The sequence below is a fragment of the Perna viridis genome, chromosome 1 (assembly GCF_037379345.1).
Source record: "Perna viridis isolate PV_CMFRI_1.1 ecotype Kerala chromosome 1, ASM3737934v1, whole genome shotgun sequence".
NCBI lineage: Eukaryota > Metazoa > Mollusca > Bivalvia > Mytilida > Mytilidae > Perna > Perna viridis.
The window spans coordinates 62,839,508-62,859,500 of record NC_142445.1 but is presented as its reverse complement, the minus strand read 5'-3'; the positions used below and the strand labels follow the sequence as shown (position 1 = coordinate 62,859,500).

At 33.7% G+C, this 19,993-nt stretch overlaps 3 protein-coding genes across 5 annotated transcripts; all 3 read right to left on the bottom strand.

Annotated features, from left to right (window-relative positions):
- Positions 1–139: 139 nt before the first annotated feature.
- LOC148629782 (uncharacterized) lies at positions 140–5,521 on the bottom strand. The gene is made up of 4 exons (XM_088557105.1): positions 3,220–5,521; positions 2,315–2,395; positions 1,118–1,209; positions 140–514 (listed from the first exon to the last, which is right to left on the bottom strand). Exons 1-4 carry the CDS (start codon positions 3,281–3,283, stop codon positions 311–313), a joined length of 441 nt encoding a protein of 146 aa, XP_088413231.1. The 5' UTR covers positions 3,284–5,521; the 3' UTR covers positions 140–310.
- Positions 5,522–5,672: 151 nt separating this feature from the next.
- Positions 5,673–14,167, bottom strand: LOC148629781 (uncharacterized). 2 transcript variants are annotated; one of them, XM_088557119.1, is made up of 5 exons: positions 14,034–14,167; positions 13,680–13,781; positions 8,009–8,089; positions 6,970–7,061; positions 5,673–6,128 (listed from the first exon to the last, which is right to left on the bottom strand). In XM_088557119.1, exons 2-5 carry the CDS (start codon positions 13,750–13,752, stop codon positions 5,937–5,939), a joined length of 438 nt encoding a protein of 145 aa, XP_088413245.1. In that variant the 5' UTR covers positions 13,753–13,781; positions 14,034–14,167; the 3' UTR covers positions 5,673–5,936. The 2 variants fall into 2 exon arrangements, with proteins under 2 accessions (XP_088413245.1, XP_088413239.1); XM_088557113.1 differs by lacking the exon at positions 14,034–14,167 and having other exon boundaries at positions 13,680–14,006.
- A 645-nt stretch (positions 14,168–14,812) lies between these two features.
- On the bottom strand, positions 14,813–19,738 carry LOC148629780 (uncharacterized). 2 transcript variants are annotated; one of them, XM_088557134.1, is made up of 5 exons: positions 19,712–19,738; positions 18,528–18,623; positions 16,513–16,593; positions 15,968–16,059; positions 14,813–15,289 (listed from the first exon to the last, which is right to left on the bottom strand). In XM_088557134.1, the coding sequence occupies exons 2-5, from the start codon at positions 18,598–18,600 to the stop codon at positions 15,098–15,100; spliced, it is 438 nt and encodes a 145-aa protein (XP_088413260.1). In that variant the 5' UTR covers positions 18,601–18,623; positions 19,712–19,738; the 3' UTR covers positions 14,813–15,097. The 2 variants fall into 2 exon arrangements, with proteins under 2 accessions (XP_088413260.1, XP_088413254.1); XM_088557128.1 differs by lacking the exon at positions 19,712–19,738 and having other exon boundaries at positions 18,528–18,763.
- Positions 19,739–19,993: the final 255 nt, after the last annotated feature.

Below are 19,993 nucleotides of genomic sequence, written 5' to 3'. Positions count from 1 at the left end.
CTCCATCAGTTAATGCATATGACAGTTCTACATTACCAAGACAAATCGAAAGGCTTTAAAAAGCAGAAAACAAGAAAGAACCTGTTTGGTATAGGATTTGTTGAGTAAAACCTGTAACATACAAAATATACAAGACAAATACTTCATATATATATACTACCTATAATATGAGACAAGTTATGAACAAAATGGTGAAAAGTATACCATGGTTACGACAATACATAAATTTTGTTAGTTCATACTTCAAACTTTAGTAAACATTTATATTGCAAGGTTATAAATTACAAAGTGGACTTGGCCTTTGTCTCTGTTATTTGGTATGGGGTGGTCGACAGATCAAAACGGGTACATGAGCATGATGCAAAACGTAATCACTGACACTGCCCAAAAATGTCCGTCGTATTTTACCAAGACCACGTGACCCCATTACTATAATGGTTGCGTCGAATTTGGCAGCAAAGGCACATATTTGTTCTCCTGCTTCTCCTAAACCAACTTTTACCTCTCCTTCTATCTAAAAAAAAAGAGTCAAAGGTTAAATTGAAACTTGTAAGCTGGATGGTTTAACAGATCCATAACAATTATATTCCAACAAGCCAAAGGAAAACGTGTTACCCGCTTAAACACACTTTTCTTACTCTTTACAAGCAAACCATTTATCATCTTATCTCAAATATGAAAAAGTTTGAAAAGAAGCAGCTGCTGTCAATTTTGATGTCCTTGGGAAGAGTTACCACTGGACCAATGAAAAATACGTTCATTCAGAAGCTATGACAGACTTAAGGTGTAAAAAACACAATGCGGTACATGTCAACTTCTGTGACCAACAAACAAGAAGATCTCCGTCCTCTTTAACAAAAAAGACGGAGAGTTTGCAAGGCGCTTTCCGAAGTGTAAACGGTTAAAAAAAGAAAGTAAAAAGGCCTTTATCATACTAAATACATAACAAAGCTTAAGTCAACAAACTTGACATCAACCAGGTCCATTATTATTCCATTAAAATGAAGCCTAAATAGTGCTAATTGTATAGAGTATGGGCCTTGTCAATTTGGGGCCACGAGCCTTTATTGAAGACAACTACAAGAGGAAGCATGATGGTAATATAGGTTTAACTCACCCCACGTTCTTTCAGTTTATCTTCGTATTGTTTTTTAACTTTGTTAGCTGAGTCCATCATTTTCTTTACTAAGTCGTTGATAACACCCGGACCTTCAATCGATAAAACAATGCTTTTGGAAATGACGAGATTTAATCTTGAGGTTTCAGGGTGACAAAGTGCGGGACAAGTTTTCCATATTTTTTTCATTTCAATTAAGATTTGTCTTGTAAAACAGATGTAGAATTCGCAATCAAAGTAATAGTAAGAGTACACCACAACTATCCATGATCTAACACAACCTTCAATCAGATTTTGTTTTCAAAGAAATTTCAGATTCCAAACCGATAATAGAAATATCACAGAATTATAATAATACATATAATATTGGCCTGTTTATATGAACTCTAATGCTCGTGTGTTATAAAATTGTCTACGCAAATACTCAATATAATGTTCTTTTTTGTTTGGTTGTTTGTGTTTTTCAGTTTATAAAGTGACAATCTATGATTGGTGAGGCAACGGATTTTCCAAGTTGCCGCACTAAGCACTACGTGTCACATGGTGTCACACTATCTATTTGTTTGGATCATTGTAAAACAGATTTAGGTGGGTAATATGCATGTACATGTATGTCAGTGCTACCATCATGTGTCTATTATACTATGCATTCTTTTTTTTCGAACCAAGTGTTGATCCTCTGAAAAAGATCGCATCCAGACACCTTAGCCTCAAATCATGTTCTGATTGTTTTACTTAATTTTTTTAAGTCAAAATTTCACATTAGTAGAAAAGAATTTATCATTTGCGATTTATATCGTTACTGATAAATGTATCAGCATCTATATATTCTTTCGTTTTATGAGCATTTGATATTCGCATAAATTTCATGTCTGCAGTGCCACAATGGTGACCTTTTATTTAAACAGTATTTTATAGATGAATAACTATCACAACATAAAGTTATCACATGTCTTTTCTTAAGAAGGGGTTTTTAAATATCTCCCAAATGTAGGTGAGATGATATAAGAAGAGAATATATAATTTAAATGTATGTGTTGTAAATTTACTTCGATTTGATACACAAAGAGTATACATCTTTTGATTTCAGAGCTTTAAATATAACCCTTGTTTTGCGTTTCGCAAGAATTTTTATTAGAAGGTTTGTCACCTCTTTGTCAAATAATCTTGCTTTTATAGCTATCAAAGGTGACTTACTTGCATCTGTCAAGGAATAAAGCTGTGGAATGTGTATCAAAATCACCTTGTCAGTAGACGCCCGGACATTTTTCTCATAGACTGAAAAGCAATGTTTAAAACGTTGCTTAAGTCGCAAATTCTAAATCTAAATACTATTTTTATAGCTTGAGCTAGCTGCGTGCATTGTCGATATAGTTGATTAATTAATAATTTGAAACAGTAATGTGGGAAAAAACACAAATGCCTGATAAACACAATACGTAGATTTTTCGTTCGTAATCAATAAAATCTCGAATTCATGGTATACCAAACGTATTTGTCAAAAAAGAAATCAGTTCATGTTTAGTTTTGTGATGGGTTTCGGACATTATTATATCAACTAAGTCGTTTGTTTCTACCAGTTTGATATTTTTGTATTGGTTAATTCTTACTACGTCACTACTGTTGACCCTCTGAATTAAGTTCTGTCGTTGAATTCAACAAAAGAAAGTAGATTTAATAGTACTGTACTATTGTTACTGTAAAGAGACACCGACGTCGATAATGTTTACATGTGTATTCGTGTCCTGCTTAGTTTTCTACTTATAATTCATAGTCATACTCGTATATATATACACACTCTCTTCAATAAAACCATCAGTACATACCGATTCCTCTTGTAGGATTTTGTGGGGATTCCAACAGCTGTCCAATGCATCAGCTCAATTTGTGTACGACGTGTTTTAACTTGTTTTACAATTCAAAATATATTTTCTTCTTTCCGTTTGGTTATAGAATTGCAATTTCTATCGGCTCTGAGTACGGCATATTTTATAACGACCCTTCAACGGTTCATTGCAAAATATTCGTTATATTTATAGCGCACCTGTCATCTGAACAAGTATAAATATCAAAATTCATCAGCAGAAAAAAAGTATACTTACAGTCTAAAGCGAAGTCTGAATTATCGCTACCATCCACGGGAATAGCCACTACCTTTCCAGCCATCGCTGTTGTATGCTGTGACAGTATTTGGACAAGCACAGTCAGCAATGCATCTATGAATATTCATAAAAGACCGAGAGATTCGGGTGAATTATCTTCAGTTCAACAGTGAAAAGCTGGTTATATCTGGTATGTAAAAACTATTGAATACAACAACAAAGATCCAAGGACTCGCTGTGTACACAAACAAAAATGTTTTTTTGCGCATGTATCTTACATGTCAAAAGGTAAATACCAACGATAAACTTCTTAGTTTATTATGTTGTAAATGGCTATAAATGATATATGTTGTGATTCTATATAATGTAACTGCATCTTTCTTTAATTCGTTTAAAACATTATGCGCACAAACATATTTCGAATTCTTATAATGGAAAATTGGTAACAAAGAATGTTCTTGATCTGGTTGTGACCTTACATAAAATAAGTATGGTAATCATTTAAGGTGATTAATTAATGTATGAAAATTTGTCTCACCACATATGGTGATAAAACCATACATTTTTAAATAAGATTTAATTACTAGTAAACTATATTAAACAATATAGACTTTCAAATTAAAAATGGAATATTTATCGATTATGGTTGGCGAACCTACCTGCAATTTTGAATGTTAATGCTTTTTGTTCAAATATGTTAGGCGCGGAATTAGTCAAAATTATTATCATTTAAGGAGGTCCTATAATATTCATGGTCTTCAGTTATTTCTGGACCACTAAAATTCGATTTCAGCAGCTCCTCAATGCCTTGGCCTCCACAATTGTATTTATGACCTCCATTAATAACTTATTACATTGTATTTTAGGGGTCCGTGCAGAAATATTAAAGAAGATTATGAAATCGAATTCATGGAGGTTCTGTACTCGAAGAGTGAAAGTCCAGAAATATATGAGGAGCTCCTGAAATCGTATCGTTGAGGTCTTGAAATCGAGTTGTGGAGATTCAGAAATATTTGAGGAGCTCCTAAAATCGAATTGTGGAGGTTCGAAATAATTGAGAACCTCCATGCATATTTCAGTTCCTCCTTGAATAATAATAATTTTGACTAATTCATCGCCTCTTAAAACAAACACGCTTCTACCTATCAGAAAAACACGAGAAAGAGAGAGGATAACGAGACATTCCTTCCATCGGTTCTGAATTTTGCATTCTATTGAATGCATCCTATTTTCTATTGAAAACTAGGACATGTTAGGTCCGCGGGAAATCAAGGTCATAGATCAAATTAAGGTCCATGCAGCAAGCTAAGGTATAGTTTTTTGTTCCTGCAACTTTCTGTACAAAGATAAACTTTGTTTGATTAACAAAAAGTAATTTAATGGTTGAAAAAAGTTCTTCTAAGCATTTTTTCAAGGTTTTTCACATACACGTTTTATATTTAAAAAATGATAGGATTAGAAACGACTGATCACCGGATGTGCACGCAATATCTTGGTTAAAAACAGATGATGAATCGGTGCTTCTTTCGATTGATCGTATTGTTTTTCCTCTGTGATTATTTATACATGTGAATTCATAGGTCGAATGAGTTTTCTATGTTTTACACATTGCTGAAGCACCTTTTAAGGACTATTTCATTACTAAATTAACTATTTTCTGGGGTTCCAATATCCCATCCTAATCATATTTTCATTCTTTTCTATTTGTTTCAGATACTCCGTTACTACTTTTGTATCCCTTATTCGTAAGAGGGGTTACTGTATTTAAAAAATCTGATACTTTTTGTCTGTCTTAAATAACATCATTTATTGGCTGATAAATTTGAACTCTGTATATTACAATAATCGTATCCGTTAATACGCCCATAATTTTGGTCGCATTTGTCTCATCTAATTACTCATTTCTACTGGACAGAATAATTTACTTAACGAGTAGTTCAAGTTTTCTATTATTTCATTTCCAGTTCTTCTATAATGGGTCTTCATTCCGGTTGGAGAAACAAAATTTAAAACAAGTAAGGATCCTAAGCATGGTGTAATATTAATTCCTCTTGTTCAGTCTTAAAACAAATATCTGTCACTGAAATACTTATGTTCAAATCCTAAGGGTGTGTTTTATGCAAAAATTCAGCCTTTAAAATTCGAAGGAGTGTAAGTCGCCGTGTAAAGGTGGAAGTTTTCGGAGAGCAATTATTGATTATTTGTACTACTAGATGAAAGTGTGTATTATGTTTACACTTATGCTGTATTACTAAACTCAGTTTGTCCATTGCTTTCCCTTATTGTACCATTTCAACCCGTGCTCTATCATTTTTGGGGAAGGCACACCAACACCATTCGTCTTAAACATGCTCGTGCAGACTTTAAAACTTCGTGGTCTTTACAATTGAACATGTGTACTGTACTACTAATGCATGTATTACGTACATGTTTATGACCAATGTACAATAAGATGTCTATAAAACTTTATTTAACTTAAAGCAATAATTTGACTTCTTGTTTCTATGCATTAAAATAATTGTCCAGGAGAACATCACAATAAATATGTATATTCATGTACTAGGTTTATCTCACTTCAACATCATTACTAAGTGATGTCAATTTCACATTTTCATGTGCATTTTCGCATTTTATGATAAAAGTTATGTTTTCGTTTCATCAAGACATAGATCTAAAGCCTTTTCACTGTTACTCAGAATTACATGTCAAAACGACATTTATGATTTACAAACAATAACAGGCACATGGGCATGATGAAGAACATAGTCACTAACACTTCCTAGAATGGTCCGTCTGATTTTACCGAGGCCTCTTGAACCGGTGATGATCATGGCTGCGTTAACTTCTTTTGATACAGAGACAAGCAGTTCGCCAGGTTTTCCTTGACCTGTTCGAAACTTTCCATTTACCTGCAAACATTATTAACAGACATTGGTAGATTCATAGACTGATTATAATTTTACCTCGTGGGCAATTCAGAAAGCGAACATTTGATCAATCAACAAGATTCTTCTTTGTATTGCTATAGTCCGATACTCTAGAGGGATACACTAGTGATTTTGAGAACAGTCTTCTTGACTCTAGGCCAAACAAATTTTATTCGTTGACTAGCTTACAAAAGTTGATGTTGGAATATTTATCATGTCTATGAAAATATGCTAACTTACGAACGAAATACCCAATAAAAGCAAGCCATTTCCTGAGTACACCGTTCGGAACACCCCATAGAAAGGCAAGCCATTAGCCGAGTACATCAGCCATAAACTGAGCACATCATGCGGAATCTGTATCAAATCAGTCCTAATTCTTCAACTTATTCATGTCACGAACTTGACAGGGAAGCAAGGAATTCCCAATTTTATAATCTTTAAAGGACTTGCCAGATAATCCAGATTTCTGGTCCAAGACCAATAGAAAATGATGTTTTTACACAGAATTCAATAGACCCATTTGTGGTAAGTTAATGAGCATGCTCAGTATACACTTCCGCGAGGTAGGGCTTGGGTAGAACAAAAGAATTTTCCTCGCGGAAGTGTGTATTGAGCATGCTCTGCGCATGCTCATCGAATAATCTACAGTTAGCACAAAAGGGTCTATAAACAATTTTGGATGCACGGAACAGGAGTTGATATAAATTATAACGCATTTTATCAACCCTACCGGAAACCATAGACTAACAATGCCAGTCCTGTAAATTGAAAATGCTTTTAAATTGAAAATAGAGAAAATGAATATAGCTGAAATACTTACATTTTTAGCTTTCGCTTTTGCTTTGTACTTTTCTTCAATATCTTTAACAGACTTTTCTATCTCTGCTATAAGTTGTTTTATAACTCCAGGACCTATCGGTGAAATAAAAATCCATCAGTTCAAGCACAAATGTACAACCTTCACAATTAACTATTAGCTATAATACTATTGAGACTAATACGTCAAAGTTAAGATTGCTAAAGTGCTTGCGTTCGCCATTGTTCAATGTAAAATTCAAACATACATCATGATGTACATCTTCAGTGCCTCCCTGGAGATTATTTAGTCCTTGCGGCTTGAAGCTCGTGTAGGTATTTATACTTTTTAAACGCAATAAAATTAATGTATGTGTGTGTGCGTGTGTGTGCGAGTGAGTGTGTGTGTATGCGCGCGTTTGCTTTGATTGATACATTTCCTTCTTTTGATATTCGTTCGTGTTCTCTCTGCTTTGTTATGTCCCTTAACTAGTATCCGTATAATTTCGACGATCGTTCAGATTATAGGTCTCCACGATTGTATAGTCATTTAATCTACAGTGGTGATCTTTTTATATAAGAAAGTCTGACCATTCGATCAAAACGACTTTTATCCGAATCCTGACGTTCACACAGTATGACTACAATTCCCACATATAGCTAGACATGATTATAAACAATATTATTGTTTTGCATACTTTTTTTACTGTACGAATTTTCTTCTGGTTTGTCAATTCTTGCATCAAAAGATGCCTTAGCCTGTTCTGAATGCATTTTCTTTGTACTATTTTCTTTACTTCGAAAACTGAAAACTCTTTCTTTAAAGAAACGCAGCTTTTAAATGATTGGAATTTCCATCCTGGAATTTTGCCCATATTCTGAGTGACAACCCAAATAAGCATACATAAAAAGGGGGCTCTCGGTATTCAACCACAGGGATATCATATATAGCAGAGAAATATGTATGTTCTTTGTATACATCTACATCCTATGGGTTTCGATATGTAATGTAAATACATTTACATGTATTTTCAGTACATGGTAGAAGAAAAATCCCAACTTACTTGCCATTTTAAAATCATACACGTCTGGACAATAAACCAATATAACCTCGTCATTTGTTCTCTTAATGTTGTCAACATACCCTGTAAAATGATAAATAAATAAAACATAAATCAGAGGCCTAAATCTAATTCAGTATACGAATGTGTTATATTTTTAGAAGCACTCAAATGTATACTATGTAAATTTCGTGTATGTGTGTTAATTATGTTTATTTTACTATTCGTTCTCCATTAGGGGAACAACCATTCGATTTCTAGGGGAAGGGGGCTATGATCAAATATTTTGCCAGTATAATTACTGGCCTGACTTTATTATCTTCCACTAAAGCATGTCCAGGAATTACGCGAGTGTTCATCCTGGATTATTTAAACATACATCATCGTCATGTCCTTTATTTAAAATTTGATACTAGCGTCCAACATAAAATGGTTGCTTCCTTAAGAATTTTAGATATATACAAATGTATACGATATCATGACTTAAAATAAAATGGGACAAGTCAACTTACTTAATACATAATTATGGATTACATATACAATAGTGAACATTGAATATCACAAAATATCAACTCAAGTTATCTAATTTCAATACCATAACAAACGAACTTCGGCGATAAAATCAAATCAAATAAAAAAAATCGAGTTGATACACTGTATTTTGCAATATTCATATGTCACGAGTTATAAAACCTTATTTCAAATCGCTTGTTCATTTTACGTGTACATCGTCCATGGTGTGATATCAAATATCACGTGGTCCCAGACGAAAATAAAACATTTAAATCAAAGCGAAGATACTTAAATCCGTATATTGTTTGGGAATAATTATATATCTCATGTCCTAGCAATATATACAAGACATCTTATAAATAAAGTCGGATACCTTAACTTTGAACAAGATATCTTAAATATATTTACATCTATCTTATATAATTTATATGATGTCAGATATATTGTATTTATTGTCTTATATGATGGAGAAAAATTGTTAAAACGGCTTGTAATATTTACTTTACACATGAACCTTAAATGTTTTTGCATTGCAATTCATCGTGAAATTGGCTAAGGATAACTAAGACTTGTACGGTTTCTCATTCTTTCAGGTACTAATTGAAATACCTTACTTAGATTTTTTAGAGGTTCTCCTAGCAGTTCAAAACCCTGGCCCCACTCCAGACATTTTTTGGCTGCTATTCATAACAAACGGCTTCTACTGGTTAGATTATGCCGATGATATTGATTTAACTTTTATAATTGATAGTGAGACGATTTTGTTCGAATGACTTCGGCGTTCGAAATTATACAACCTGTAAAAAGTCAGTGTGACCGTTGCATTGTTGCATGAAGTAAACTGCGCAAACGCGGTATCTGACATGCACCTCATTATTAATGAAACACATGCACAACAATGCATGTAATGAAGGTCAGTCAAAGAACGTAATCAAATGTCGGGGTTGTACAACGTCTGTCTGGTCATCGGCTTACATCCAATCATTTTACCGAACAAATACTTTTTTCAGGCCACCACATGGTCTTCAATGATGGGCAAATTACATACCGTAAAGTCAAGTTAACTAATCGTCTGGGAAAGGATTTTTTTTATAAAAAGTCATCAACAAAATATATTATATTGAAAAACATCAATAATATTTAGTACTTAGAAACAAGAAAAAGGCCATAACAATTTGGGCAGAGGACTCAAAAAATATATTAAACTTAATAAAATTTATCAAACCTCGAAAGAAACGAAATGAACAGCTGAGGACAGCTATGAAATGGTGGAAAGAAATAATATTCGCCCTATGCCCTCATGAGAGTAAAAGTCAAAGTCAGTCACATACGTGGTCCCTAAAAAACTCCACATCTGAAGAAAAAACTGCTCTGAAACCAATCCATCAATTTTTGCATCAGTTAAACGCGGAATCATTTCTCAGATACAAAAAAAAATCAAGAAAAAACTCGTGGGCGTATATTGTCTTTAATATACATTCTGCAAGAAATGAACGATGTGTGTACATGCAGAAGACGAATTGCAACACAAGGTCTTTCTGCGAATGATACCTGATACAAAATATGAACACCGCTGATAGTATATCGATCCCGTTACATATACTCTTTAATAAATCATTATCGACGGGAGTGTTTCCGGAATTTTGGAGGCTTGTCTCAATTATGCCTTGCTTTAAGATGAGGGAGAAGTCTCTGGCTTCTAATTATCGACCGATCGCGTTATCAAGTTACATCGGGAAGGTTTTTGAGAGAGTAGTATACAAGTACCTTTACAACTATCTTATTACAAACTCATTGTTATATAAATTTCAGTCAGGTTCCATGGCTTGGCACAGTACAATCCATCAACTGACTGAGATTTATCATAATATATGTGAAGCTCTAACTGAAGGCATTTGATAAGGTATGGCATAAGTCGTTAATAGTCAAGCTTAAATCATATGGAATTGATCATAACGTACTTTAAAGGCTTGAAAGCTACTTACATAAAAGACGACAGAGAGTCTTTGTTAATAATTCTATGTCATCTGAGTCTTTTATCAACGCGGGAGTTCTTGAACCTTACTATTTTTTATCTTTATAAATGATATATCTGATTTGAATAGTTTTACTAGATTATTTGCTGATGATACCTCACTATGCTGTTCGTCACATAAACATTTAACAATAGAGCATACCATTAACTCAGACCTTGATGAACTACAAAAATGGTCTGAAGACTGGAGGGTAGACTTCAACCCTGCCAAAACCAAGGCTGTATACTTACAAACCAAGAAATAGAACAACCAATCAATATTAAATTCAATGATCAAGAGTAGAGATGGTTGATACTCACAGACATATAGAAGTAGTGTTGTCTTCGGATTGTAAGTGGTCAACCCATATTGATTATATATTTCTGAATGCAACAATTCAGTTATGTGTCCTGCGAAAGCTCAAGTTCACTCTGAACAGATCAGATTTGAACAAGATATATCATACTTACATTTTACTTACTGGAATATTTTTTGTGAACTGTGGATGAATGTTCTGCAGAATGTGCAAATAAATTAGATAAAATACAAAATGAAGCTGTCAGAATTGTAACCGGTCTTCCAAGATATGCAAGTATTGAATCTTTATATTTTGAAACTGGTTGGGAGACATTAACAGATCGTCGACGAAGACGTAAACTCGGTCTATTCCATAGAGTACACAATAGTAAGGTACCAGCATATGTAAGAGACTGTTTAACACCTATTGTAGGCACAACCAGTCGATATAATTTGAGAAATGAGGCCAACTATGTTTATCCTCAAACCCGTATTAAAACTATTTCGAAGTCATTCTTTCAATCTGTTCTACGATTGTGGAATAGTTTAGACCTACGATTGAGACAGGTACCAACCTTAAATAATTTCAAACAATTACTGAGAAATCAGAATCCCGTGTTCAAACCACCCTCATATTATGATGGAATTCGAAAACTAAATATTTTGCATACAAGACTACGTCACATGAGTAGTACACTCAAAGCTGATTTGTTCAGGGTGGGCTTGGTGCCTGACCAGAAATGCATCTGTGGCTGGCCTATTGAGGATAGTATCTATTTTTTCTAGAATGTTTTTGGTATGTAGATCAACGTAGATTATACATAGACAATCTTCCGGATACTGGTGAAGATCGGATAACTATGATTTTATTTGGTAGCGCGATACTTGATAACACCAGCAATGCTGACAACTTTAAAACATTACACCATTTTATTCAGCACTCAGGTCGATTCTGTTTAGACTGATAATACCTTTGGCATTTTTCTTATTTATTTTCTTATTATTATTATTTATTAACGTTTTACACCAAATTATGACTTTTTTCCCTTTTGTAATTTGGACCTACTGTTGTAAAGGTTAAATTTTCAATATCTGTACACTACACTTGTCGTTACTTGTTCAACAGTTTATTGTGTGTTATATTCCATGTACGGAGAAGACCATGTGAGTTGGAATGACTCGTATCTAATCCATATTTGTTTATTTGCAAATAAAATATGTTTAAACTAAACTAACAAATGTCAATGTTCTCAATCGCTATTAACAAACTCAGTACACGAGTACTCCTACTACGTAAAAGGTTGGAATTCCGTTCCTCCATACCCCAACACCAAGTCAGAAAATAGCTTGCCAGACAACCTCTAGCATTGTTGGAGTAAGTACACGAGCACTTCGATTATACAACATATAACGTTATGTCTGGGTAATCCTATAAACAATGCCTCAACTATACAATTATCCTTTATTCTCTATAAACTTATTTTAGCAATATAATTACCTACTTTACAAGATTTTTATCACTCCTAAACAGTTTTTTTCCTAGATTGTGACAAATAAAGTAGAACCTGTAACACCTGTACAAGGAAGGAAATTTGATTCAGAATGCTATTTTTTTTTTTCGTTAAATATACTAGCCTAATATTTTGGTTTTCTTCGGACGAGGAAGATGAAACAAAAATCTTGCGTAGAATATTTAGAAACGTAAGTTTTAATTGTCCTTTATCCACTGTATATAATTAATAAATAATTTGCTCCGCAAAAACGCGTAAATTATATGGACACTAGAGTTACTCCTCTTTGCCCGAGTTGATCTCTTCCAACAAACCTAATTATTCCTGCTATACCAAATAAAATAACACATTTTACATTTTTGTTGATTTTAATTTTGTTGTAGAGCATGCTGGTAGTATCCTTTAAGTAACTACATTCTTACACAATCTTTGGGAAGTGGGAGTACGATGTCCTGTCAGTGTAAAGTACTTGGCCCGAGTATATTACTGATGTACTATTCATCTGTCAATGTTTATTGCTACTTCAGATAAGACATTTTAAATATCTCTTACAATATATTGGTTGCTAATGGAAAATAAATCATGGTATATATATGGCTATACACAGGACACATTCCTCAAACTAAGAAAGCAAGGGTTGTGGTAGTTTTATACCCCAACTTTGATTTGGGGATGCACATAGTGATAGGAGTGTCCTTCCGGACTTCCTTCCGTCCGGAGCTCCGTCCATACTTCAATCCACCCTTCCGCTACACAGAGGGGTACTCCGTTACTCCTCACACACACACACACACTGAATAGAATTGAATGCAACTTTCACAAAATATTTATTGTACATAATCCCATTGTACACCTCCTATTGTAGATTTTGATCCAATTTATTTTGGAGGTCAAAGGTTGGGAAGTTATGGGGGTATCAAGTTAATGTTTGCAGTCCTACTGCGTTTGTAACTCATTTGGTCTAGGCCGCTATTATAATGTAGGGAAGAAAGATTTTCCCAGCAGTGCTGGAGGTTGTCTGGCAAGCATGTACATATATACTCTTTTATTAGTTGGTATAAATCAATTTAGAACATATAAATTTTCCCAAATGATGTTTGTTACTAGGACCATTGATTTGAAATAAATGTATCATATTCTATTCTATAGCAATTTGTGAAAAGGAGTCCTCTTAACTCATGTTTGTTGACTACAATTATGCAGGAAAACCCCACATTTCGAGTCTGAACATGTGTAGCACCGTGCAAAGACTCGTGTTACATAAAGCGTACTTATATGGGACCTTCCTATCTTATGCTGTAGAAAAATGTTTGTTATGCAGCAATACTTGATACTTACAGTCAAACGCCTTTTCTGCAAAATCACTGTTGTCGACTCCTATAACTATGACTCGCTTGTCGTTTGCTGCCATCTTTAATACCAAGCTTCTATGTTACTATTCTGTAATGTAATATGCTAGTCAATTGCACTATTCCACACAGGCTAGACTGATATTATGTGTAAATCGTATTAAGGTAAATATTTAACGGAAATTGATTTCATCACTTTACCAGATCGAGTTGAAGGTCGAAATCAACCTAGCATTAAACATTGAGCATTTTTGTTTCATTGGATTGTAGAATGATAGAAACACATAGACTGTCACGTTCCATAATACCAAAACGAATAAAAGCAACATTTAGTAGTACACACCTTTTGTACTTTCGATAGTGTAATATGAAAGACTGAAATAGCTAAAGGGAAATAAACCTGAAATCTTCCATATTTTCATACAGTGATGACATAATATTTCAGTCAATAACATGTGACGGTAGCTGACAAAATCATTGTCACAGATTTATATTTTTACATTTTACATGTATCACATTATACTTGTTTTAACCGAACGTTTCGTACTGTTCTGTTTGTAATGACAACAATGGTTTAAACTGTGTTTATTCTGGGTTCGGTTTGATCAGGTTTTATTGTATAATGTTCATTCAGTTAAATCAGTAACATTTAACTATTTAATTAATTAATTACATGTCTACTAATTTGTTCACCGAAACTACCCCACTATCAATATCCCGCCTAACTTGCTTTTGTGTGTACTGTATGTAGATAATGGGAGTAAATCCATGCTATAACACACAGAACTTCTAAAAATGGGAAAATATTCAGATTGAAAATGTCGCATGAATTCAAGGCAGATAAAATAATTGAAGGGATAAAGCACGCGTGACAAAGTAAACACACAGTTTAACATAACAGAAATCAAAATATAGATTTTTTTACTTGGGTATGTAAGAGTTAAGGTCTCACGACTTGGCAATAAAAACGATATCACACCTTCTTCTTGTAAAGAATGATACAATAACACATTGTGTAGCATGAAAAAAATATAAGATATTAAAGTGTTTTCATGTGAATATGTTTCACTTTACCAAATGATAGAAGATCTTAATGACCGTGTAACTTTACATTAACGCTGATACAGATAATAAACTTTATTATTGACTCAAAAACGAAACGGTGACTTCGAAATCCTGGTAGTGAATTGATGCTCCATCATATATCACTATAATTCATTAATAACTTGTATCACTCGTGCTACTTTTTTTCAATAATATGAAAAACAAAACGAAAGGAGTAGTTGTTCATGAATCCATCAACTTGGACTGCGAAAATGTCATCAGAAGAATATTTCTATGAACAATATGTTTACATGTACAATAGAAGTCATTGAACAGGATCGTTACTGTCTGTACGATTTCCAGTTAGTTCTTACACACCAACACTGGTATATGAGAATGGTGAATCACATAGTCGCTAACACTTCCTAATATTGTCCGTCTTATCTTGCCAAGACCTCGTGAACCGGTGATTATCATTGTAGCGTTTTCCTCTTTAGCAATGGAAATGAGAAGTTCGCCGGGTTTTCCTTGCCCTGTTCGGAATTTGCCATCAACCTACAAAAAAGAGGAATATCATTTTAAACATCTACATTTTCCACTAGTACATGCACGCCTTTGATTTCTAATTTTAATTTGGTGCACTTGAGTGCATTATTTAAATTCCGATATACTGTTATATACTGTATTCTCAAATTTCTGCTAAAATGTAAAAAGAATAGTATATACCTTCTTTAATTTTATTCCGTAAAAATGTCCAGCATCGACCTCATTCTTCCTTATTCAAGCAGTCATTAGACATTTGGAAGTTATTCTACCTTTTTTTGTGTCACTCTGAACACTGGCCACATAGGCTTAAGCTTAATAACACTTCTGAATTAGATGTACAAGATGCATTCTCCAGTAAGAAAGCGAAGACAATAGAAATTTATAATATTTTACTGTCATGTCTTTAATGTATATTTTGTTTCGAAATTCATTATGAAATTATTTAAGGAGGTAGACCTAGAGTGAGGCGCATAACTCTTACAAATCATTCGAACATTTGTGTTAAGCATTTTACATTAATCTCATCTAAGAATCAAAGCAACTAGGATTGATTTAATTCTATTTCAGATGAAAGCTTGATAGGATTTGGTGAAATTGAATATGATGCAAACATATCACTTATTTCAAGAGTTCTGTCCCTTACCCCAGGTCTACCTCCTTAAGCAATCACAAAAAAATGGTGCTTACATTTTTAGCTTTTGCTTTAGTTTTGTACTTTTGTTCTATGGCCCTCACTGATTTTTCCAATTCCTCCAGTAGTTGTTTTACGACTGCAGGACCTATTTTCAAAATAAAGTAGAAAATTAATTGCTTAACAATTTTTGCTTTTGAATTTACTGGCAAAAAGTTTATTCATGTGCAATCTGAATTTCATTTTGTGTCATTTTTATCATTCTCTATATTTAAGTGATAGGTTGGGTGTGATAGGTTGGGTGGTTCTGAAGAGAGGATATTAACTGAGTGACTATTAAATCTTTTAAACACTCTTACCAAGTAAATTTATCAATTTCATTCGAAATCAGACATTTATCAGGTTTCGTTAATCATTTGTTTTTTGCCAATACTTCAAGTTTTGTAGAATTGTTATATAATTCTCAGCAGGTGTTCATTTCGATATTTGCTCGAATGTTTGTCCAATTGGATTTCTCTTCGGTTACTGACTGCGAATACACCCGAGCTGTCTTTGTTAATGACAGACACATACTGAACACGAAAGTTTCATTGATACTCACTCGCCATGGTAAAATCATAAGTCTCTGGACAGTGAACTAACACCACTTCATCGTTAGACCTCCTAATGTTGTCACAATACCCTATTTGAGATTAAATTTTTCGATTAAATTTCATGTGAAAAATAGATAAAAAATGAATACGAAAATAGATAAAGCTGATGCAGAACGAGCGCCCTGAAAAAAAAATGTTAGAATTCACAGTGCCATAGTTATCCCATAACACCTTAATTTATGTAATTTAAAACCTTTGTGTTATATACTAGCCGGGCTGCATTTTCGACAGTGGGAGCAAGCCTCTGAGCCCGACCGCGACATTTTACGAGCAATTAGGCTGGTGTTTCTTGAAAAGCAGAGGACGCTTACATTACCGGTTCGCCTGATCCATGCACCCAGTTTGAGTCCAGGATGCTCATTTACTTATTTTTCTGTGGGAGTGTTACATTTGTTTATTTCATTTTCTTTGTTGCGTGTGTCTATTTTGCTTGTCTAGTCGTTATCCATTTTTTACCGCTCCAATTCTGGTTCCCTGGATTTTTCTTTAGAATCAAATAAAAGGTGTCCAGACTTCGTACAAATGTGTGCGCGCCCCTCCCCTTTTGAAAATACTGTATTTTATAAATAATAAAATTATATGAACGAAAAGTATATCTGTCATACATTCACTAAAAAATTGGATATCAGATACCAACAGCATCAAGACAACAATACCTAGGTCACAGGTGCTGGGTAACTGTGATAAATTATCATATATAGGATAGAAAACAAACAAAACTAATGGAACTTAAAGAAATCTTCTAATCTAAGACCGGCACCCAAATACATATTTTCAAAAAGTCATCCATACATCTTGGCTGTAACCCCGTTTCTTGTTTATTTTTTACAATAAATCTCCCGGTATTCGGGATCAAATGCTAACAAATGTACTTATTATTCTTTGAATCTTATTTAAATCACCCCCAGCTTCTCTTTTGGACACACAATTACATAAGAAAGAGCATCTTGTATGTGTACATGTATGCTCAAATAAGATCCGAATAAATATAAGAGATGTCTTTATCTAATAACTTTCAGCGTATTTATTTGCATTTAGATAGGATAAAGGCATGCCCTGGAATAATCAACGGACAAGACAATAACCATTTTGGCGATTGTAATCTAAATTTTCCTAGAAGTGTGCTTAATTAGGAAAAAAACGAACTTTTTTTAATTAAAAAATGTTAGATGTTGGTAATTCTTACGAGACAGCGGCCCGACAATAAAATCCTGACCAACTACGGCAGCACCTCTTCTATGCAGACAGACTATGGTACTAGTCGGGCTGCACATTTGATAGTGAATGCAAGCACATGTGGGCCAAAAGTGCAAAGTCTATTAGTTTCTCTCTGTAAATCGTCACAATTCTCTTAACGTATGTACTAAAAAATGCAAAGTCTTAGCAAAATTCTATAGATTAGTTACAATATTGTTAAGCCAGTAAAAAGATGGATCGGTGTACGCACAAAAAAAAATAGACAAATAAAACTGTAAGGCATCCCCATTCCCATGAAAAAAAAATTATCACACCTGTAAAACTTCATAGGCTTCAGCAAAATCTGCTTGAATTTACGAAATAAATTCAGACCAATTTAAGCTCGTTACATCATAAGTTTAACATGCATTTTGTTTGCAACAGGATCCCAGAGGCTAGTCGATAACGACAGCCCTTTAATTTGGTGGTAGCAAATTAAGTTCGAAACAAATTTGTCTGCAAGAGAATTTAAGTTCTAGCTCATAATAATTTTTTTTTCATTTCAAAACCATGTAGAATTTTCAATGACCTCAAGCAAGTGCATTAAAGTTAAGACTAATTAGAAGGAATTAATGTATAAGTTATGCTATCTATAGTTGGCACTTATCCAGTGCACATATTTTTTATGTAAGTTATCATACAAGTTATAAAGAACACGTAGATAAAAAAAAAATATCAGTAAGAAGCCAGATAAAATATAGTAACCTATGAAAGAAATGATACTTACAATCAAAGGACTTTTCGGCAAAATCGCTGTTGTCTATTCCTATAACAATGACTCGTTTATTGTGTGCCGCCATATCGGTCAGCTCCAGAAATGATTCTGGTATTGGGAAACAAACAAAGCTATTTATAAACAACACTTCAGAAGCTAGTAGGTCGAGAAGATGTGAATGAATTGTTAATCAATGTCCTATCAATTAGCTATGATAAATACACGTTGATAAATACTGATTTTGTATGTTAATATTAATACACTGATATCAATGTAGCATGCAAACTTATTTCATCGTTTTATCAATTATAAGTCCATTACACTGTATGATGAACAAATGCATCAGCTGCTTCAGAACATTAAATTAAAGACAGTGCTGATAATAGAAGGTAATTATAGTTTCTTGAATACCAAGGTATTTAATCATTTATCCAATTAACTTAACCTCATTCTGAAGGTCATTCTACATTGGAACAAAAACAAACTCCAAGTGACAATACTTACAGTTTTTGGATGTTTTTCCAAGTTTTAATTTTCTTACATTTTTTATGATAACTACTTAAGCTTAGACTACATAGCCTGCATAAAAACGGAAAAAGAGCTACTTCCCCAAGGATTCTAATTTACAAATTGGGCTAATTAAAAAAACACACACTGTCAAAATGTCCCACTATTTTATTATTTGGTAAAGTTGGACGAAGTCTAATAGGTTCACTTCAACTAAAAGGGGAGGAACGGTCATCGCAACCACACAGCCCTCTAATTTTATTTTTGAAAAATGTAATTTCCAATGGCTACTTTAGAGTGCACTGTATTGTACATGTCAGAATATGGCTGTTCACTAAGGATTTACATCAAGCCTCAGAGCATGAAGCTCGTAAAATTATGATGTTCGCTGAGGCATACTTTAAAATTCTGACCTTAATGCCTCACTGGCAACCAAGCAAAATAAAAATTAGCCTCCCAAGACGGCATAATCCTTTGGATTAGTGTAAAACCCACGAGATGACTTATCTCCCTTTAACCTTGAAACTATGTACATTCAAGTTTCAGTGCTTTCACTGCTTCAATAGCATGTGAATGATTTTGTTAGATAAAATATTGATCGCTTCAAATGCAGATTTTAAAAATCAATATAATCTAGTATAGTGTGAAATAAAAGTTGAAACCTGTTATTCAACTTGCACTTTACTTACTCGAACATCAAAGAAACGGGAACATCACTGGTCTTTTCCGGAAAAAAACCCGAAGGATGCCCCGATTGGTATAGCTTATTTTTAAATGTATTACCAACGACTATTGGTATGTATAACAATATTCATCGACACATTTATAAATTTCTTGAACATCCACAATTCAATATTTTAAAAAAAATCTTTTAACTTCGACAATCAACTGGTTCCCCAAATGACCTCCGGACTGCTCAGGCATGATACTTCCAACAAGCATAATTCATGCTAAAACATCAAGCTGGAGCC

Excerpts from the sequence above, each read along its gene's own strand:
- LOC148629780 (XM_088557134.1), bottom strand. The coding sequence starts at position 18,600 with ATGGCGGCACACAATAAACGAGTCATTGTTATAGGAATAGACAACAGC. Across the intron at positions 16,060-16,512 it reads TTATGATTTTACCATGGCGA|GTCCTGCAGTCGTAAAACAA; the intron begins GTGAGTATCAAT and ends TTTTGAAAATAG. Across the intron at positions 15,290-15,967 it reads CTAAAGCAAAAGCTAAAAAT|GTTGATGGCAAATTCCGAAC; the intron begins GTAAGCACCATT and ends TCTTTTTTGTAG.
- LOC148629781 (XM_088557119.1), bottom strand. The coding sequence starts at position 13,752 with ATGGCAGCAAACGACAAGCGAGTCATAGTTATAGGAGTCGACAACAGT. Across the intron at positions 8,090-13,679 it reads TGCAGAAAAGGCGTTTGACT|GGTATGTTGACAACATTAAG; the intron begins GTAAGTATCAAG and ends ATCATTTTACAG. Across the intron at positions 7,062-8,008 it reads GTATGATTTTAAAATGGCAA|GTCCTGGAGTTATAAAACAA; the intron begins GTAAGTTGGGAT and ends TTTCACCGATAG.
- LOC148629782 (XM_088557105.1), bottom strand. The coding sequence starts at position 3,283 with ATGGCTGGAAAGGTAGTGGCTATTCCCGTGGATGGTAGCGATAATTCA. Across the intron at positions 2,396-3,219 it reads TTCAGACTTCGCTTTAGACT|TCTATGAGAAAAATGTCCGG; the intron begins GTAAGTATACTT and ends ATTGCTTTTCAG. Across the intron at positions 1,210-2,314 it reads TTATTCCTTGACAGATGCAA|GTCCGGGTGTTATCAACGAC; the intron begins GTAAGTCACCTT and ends TATCGATTGAAG.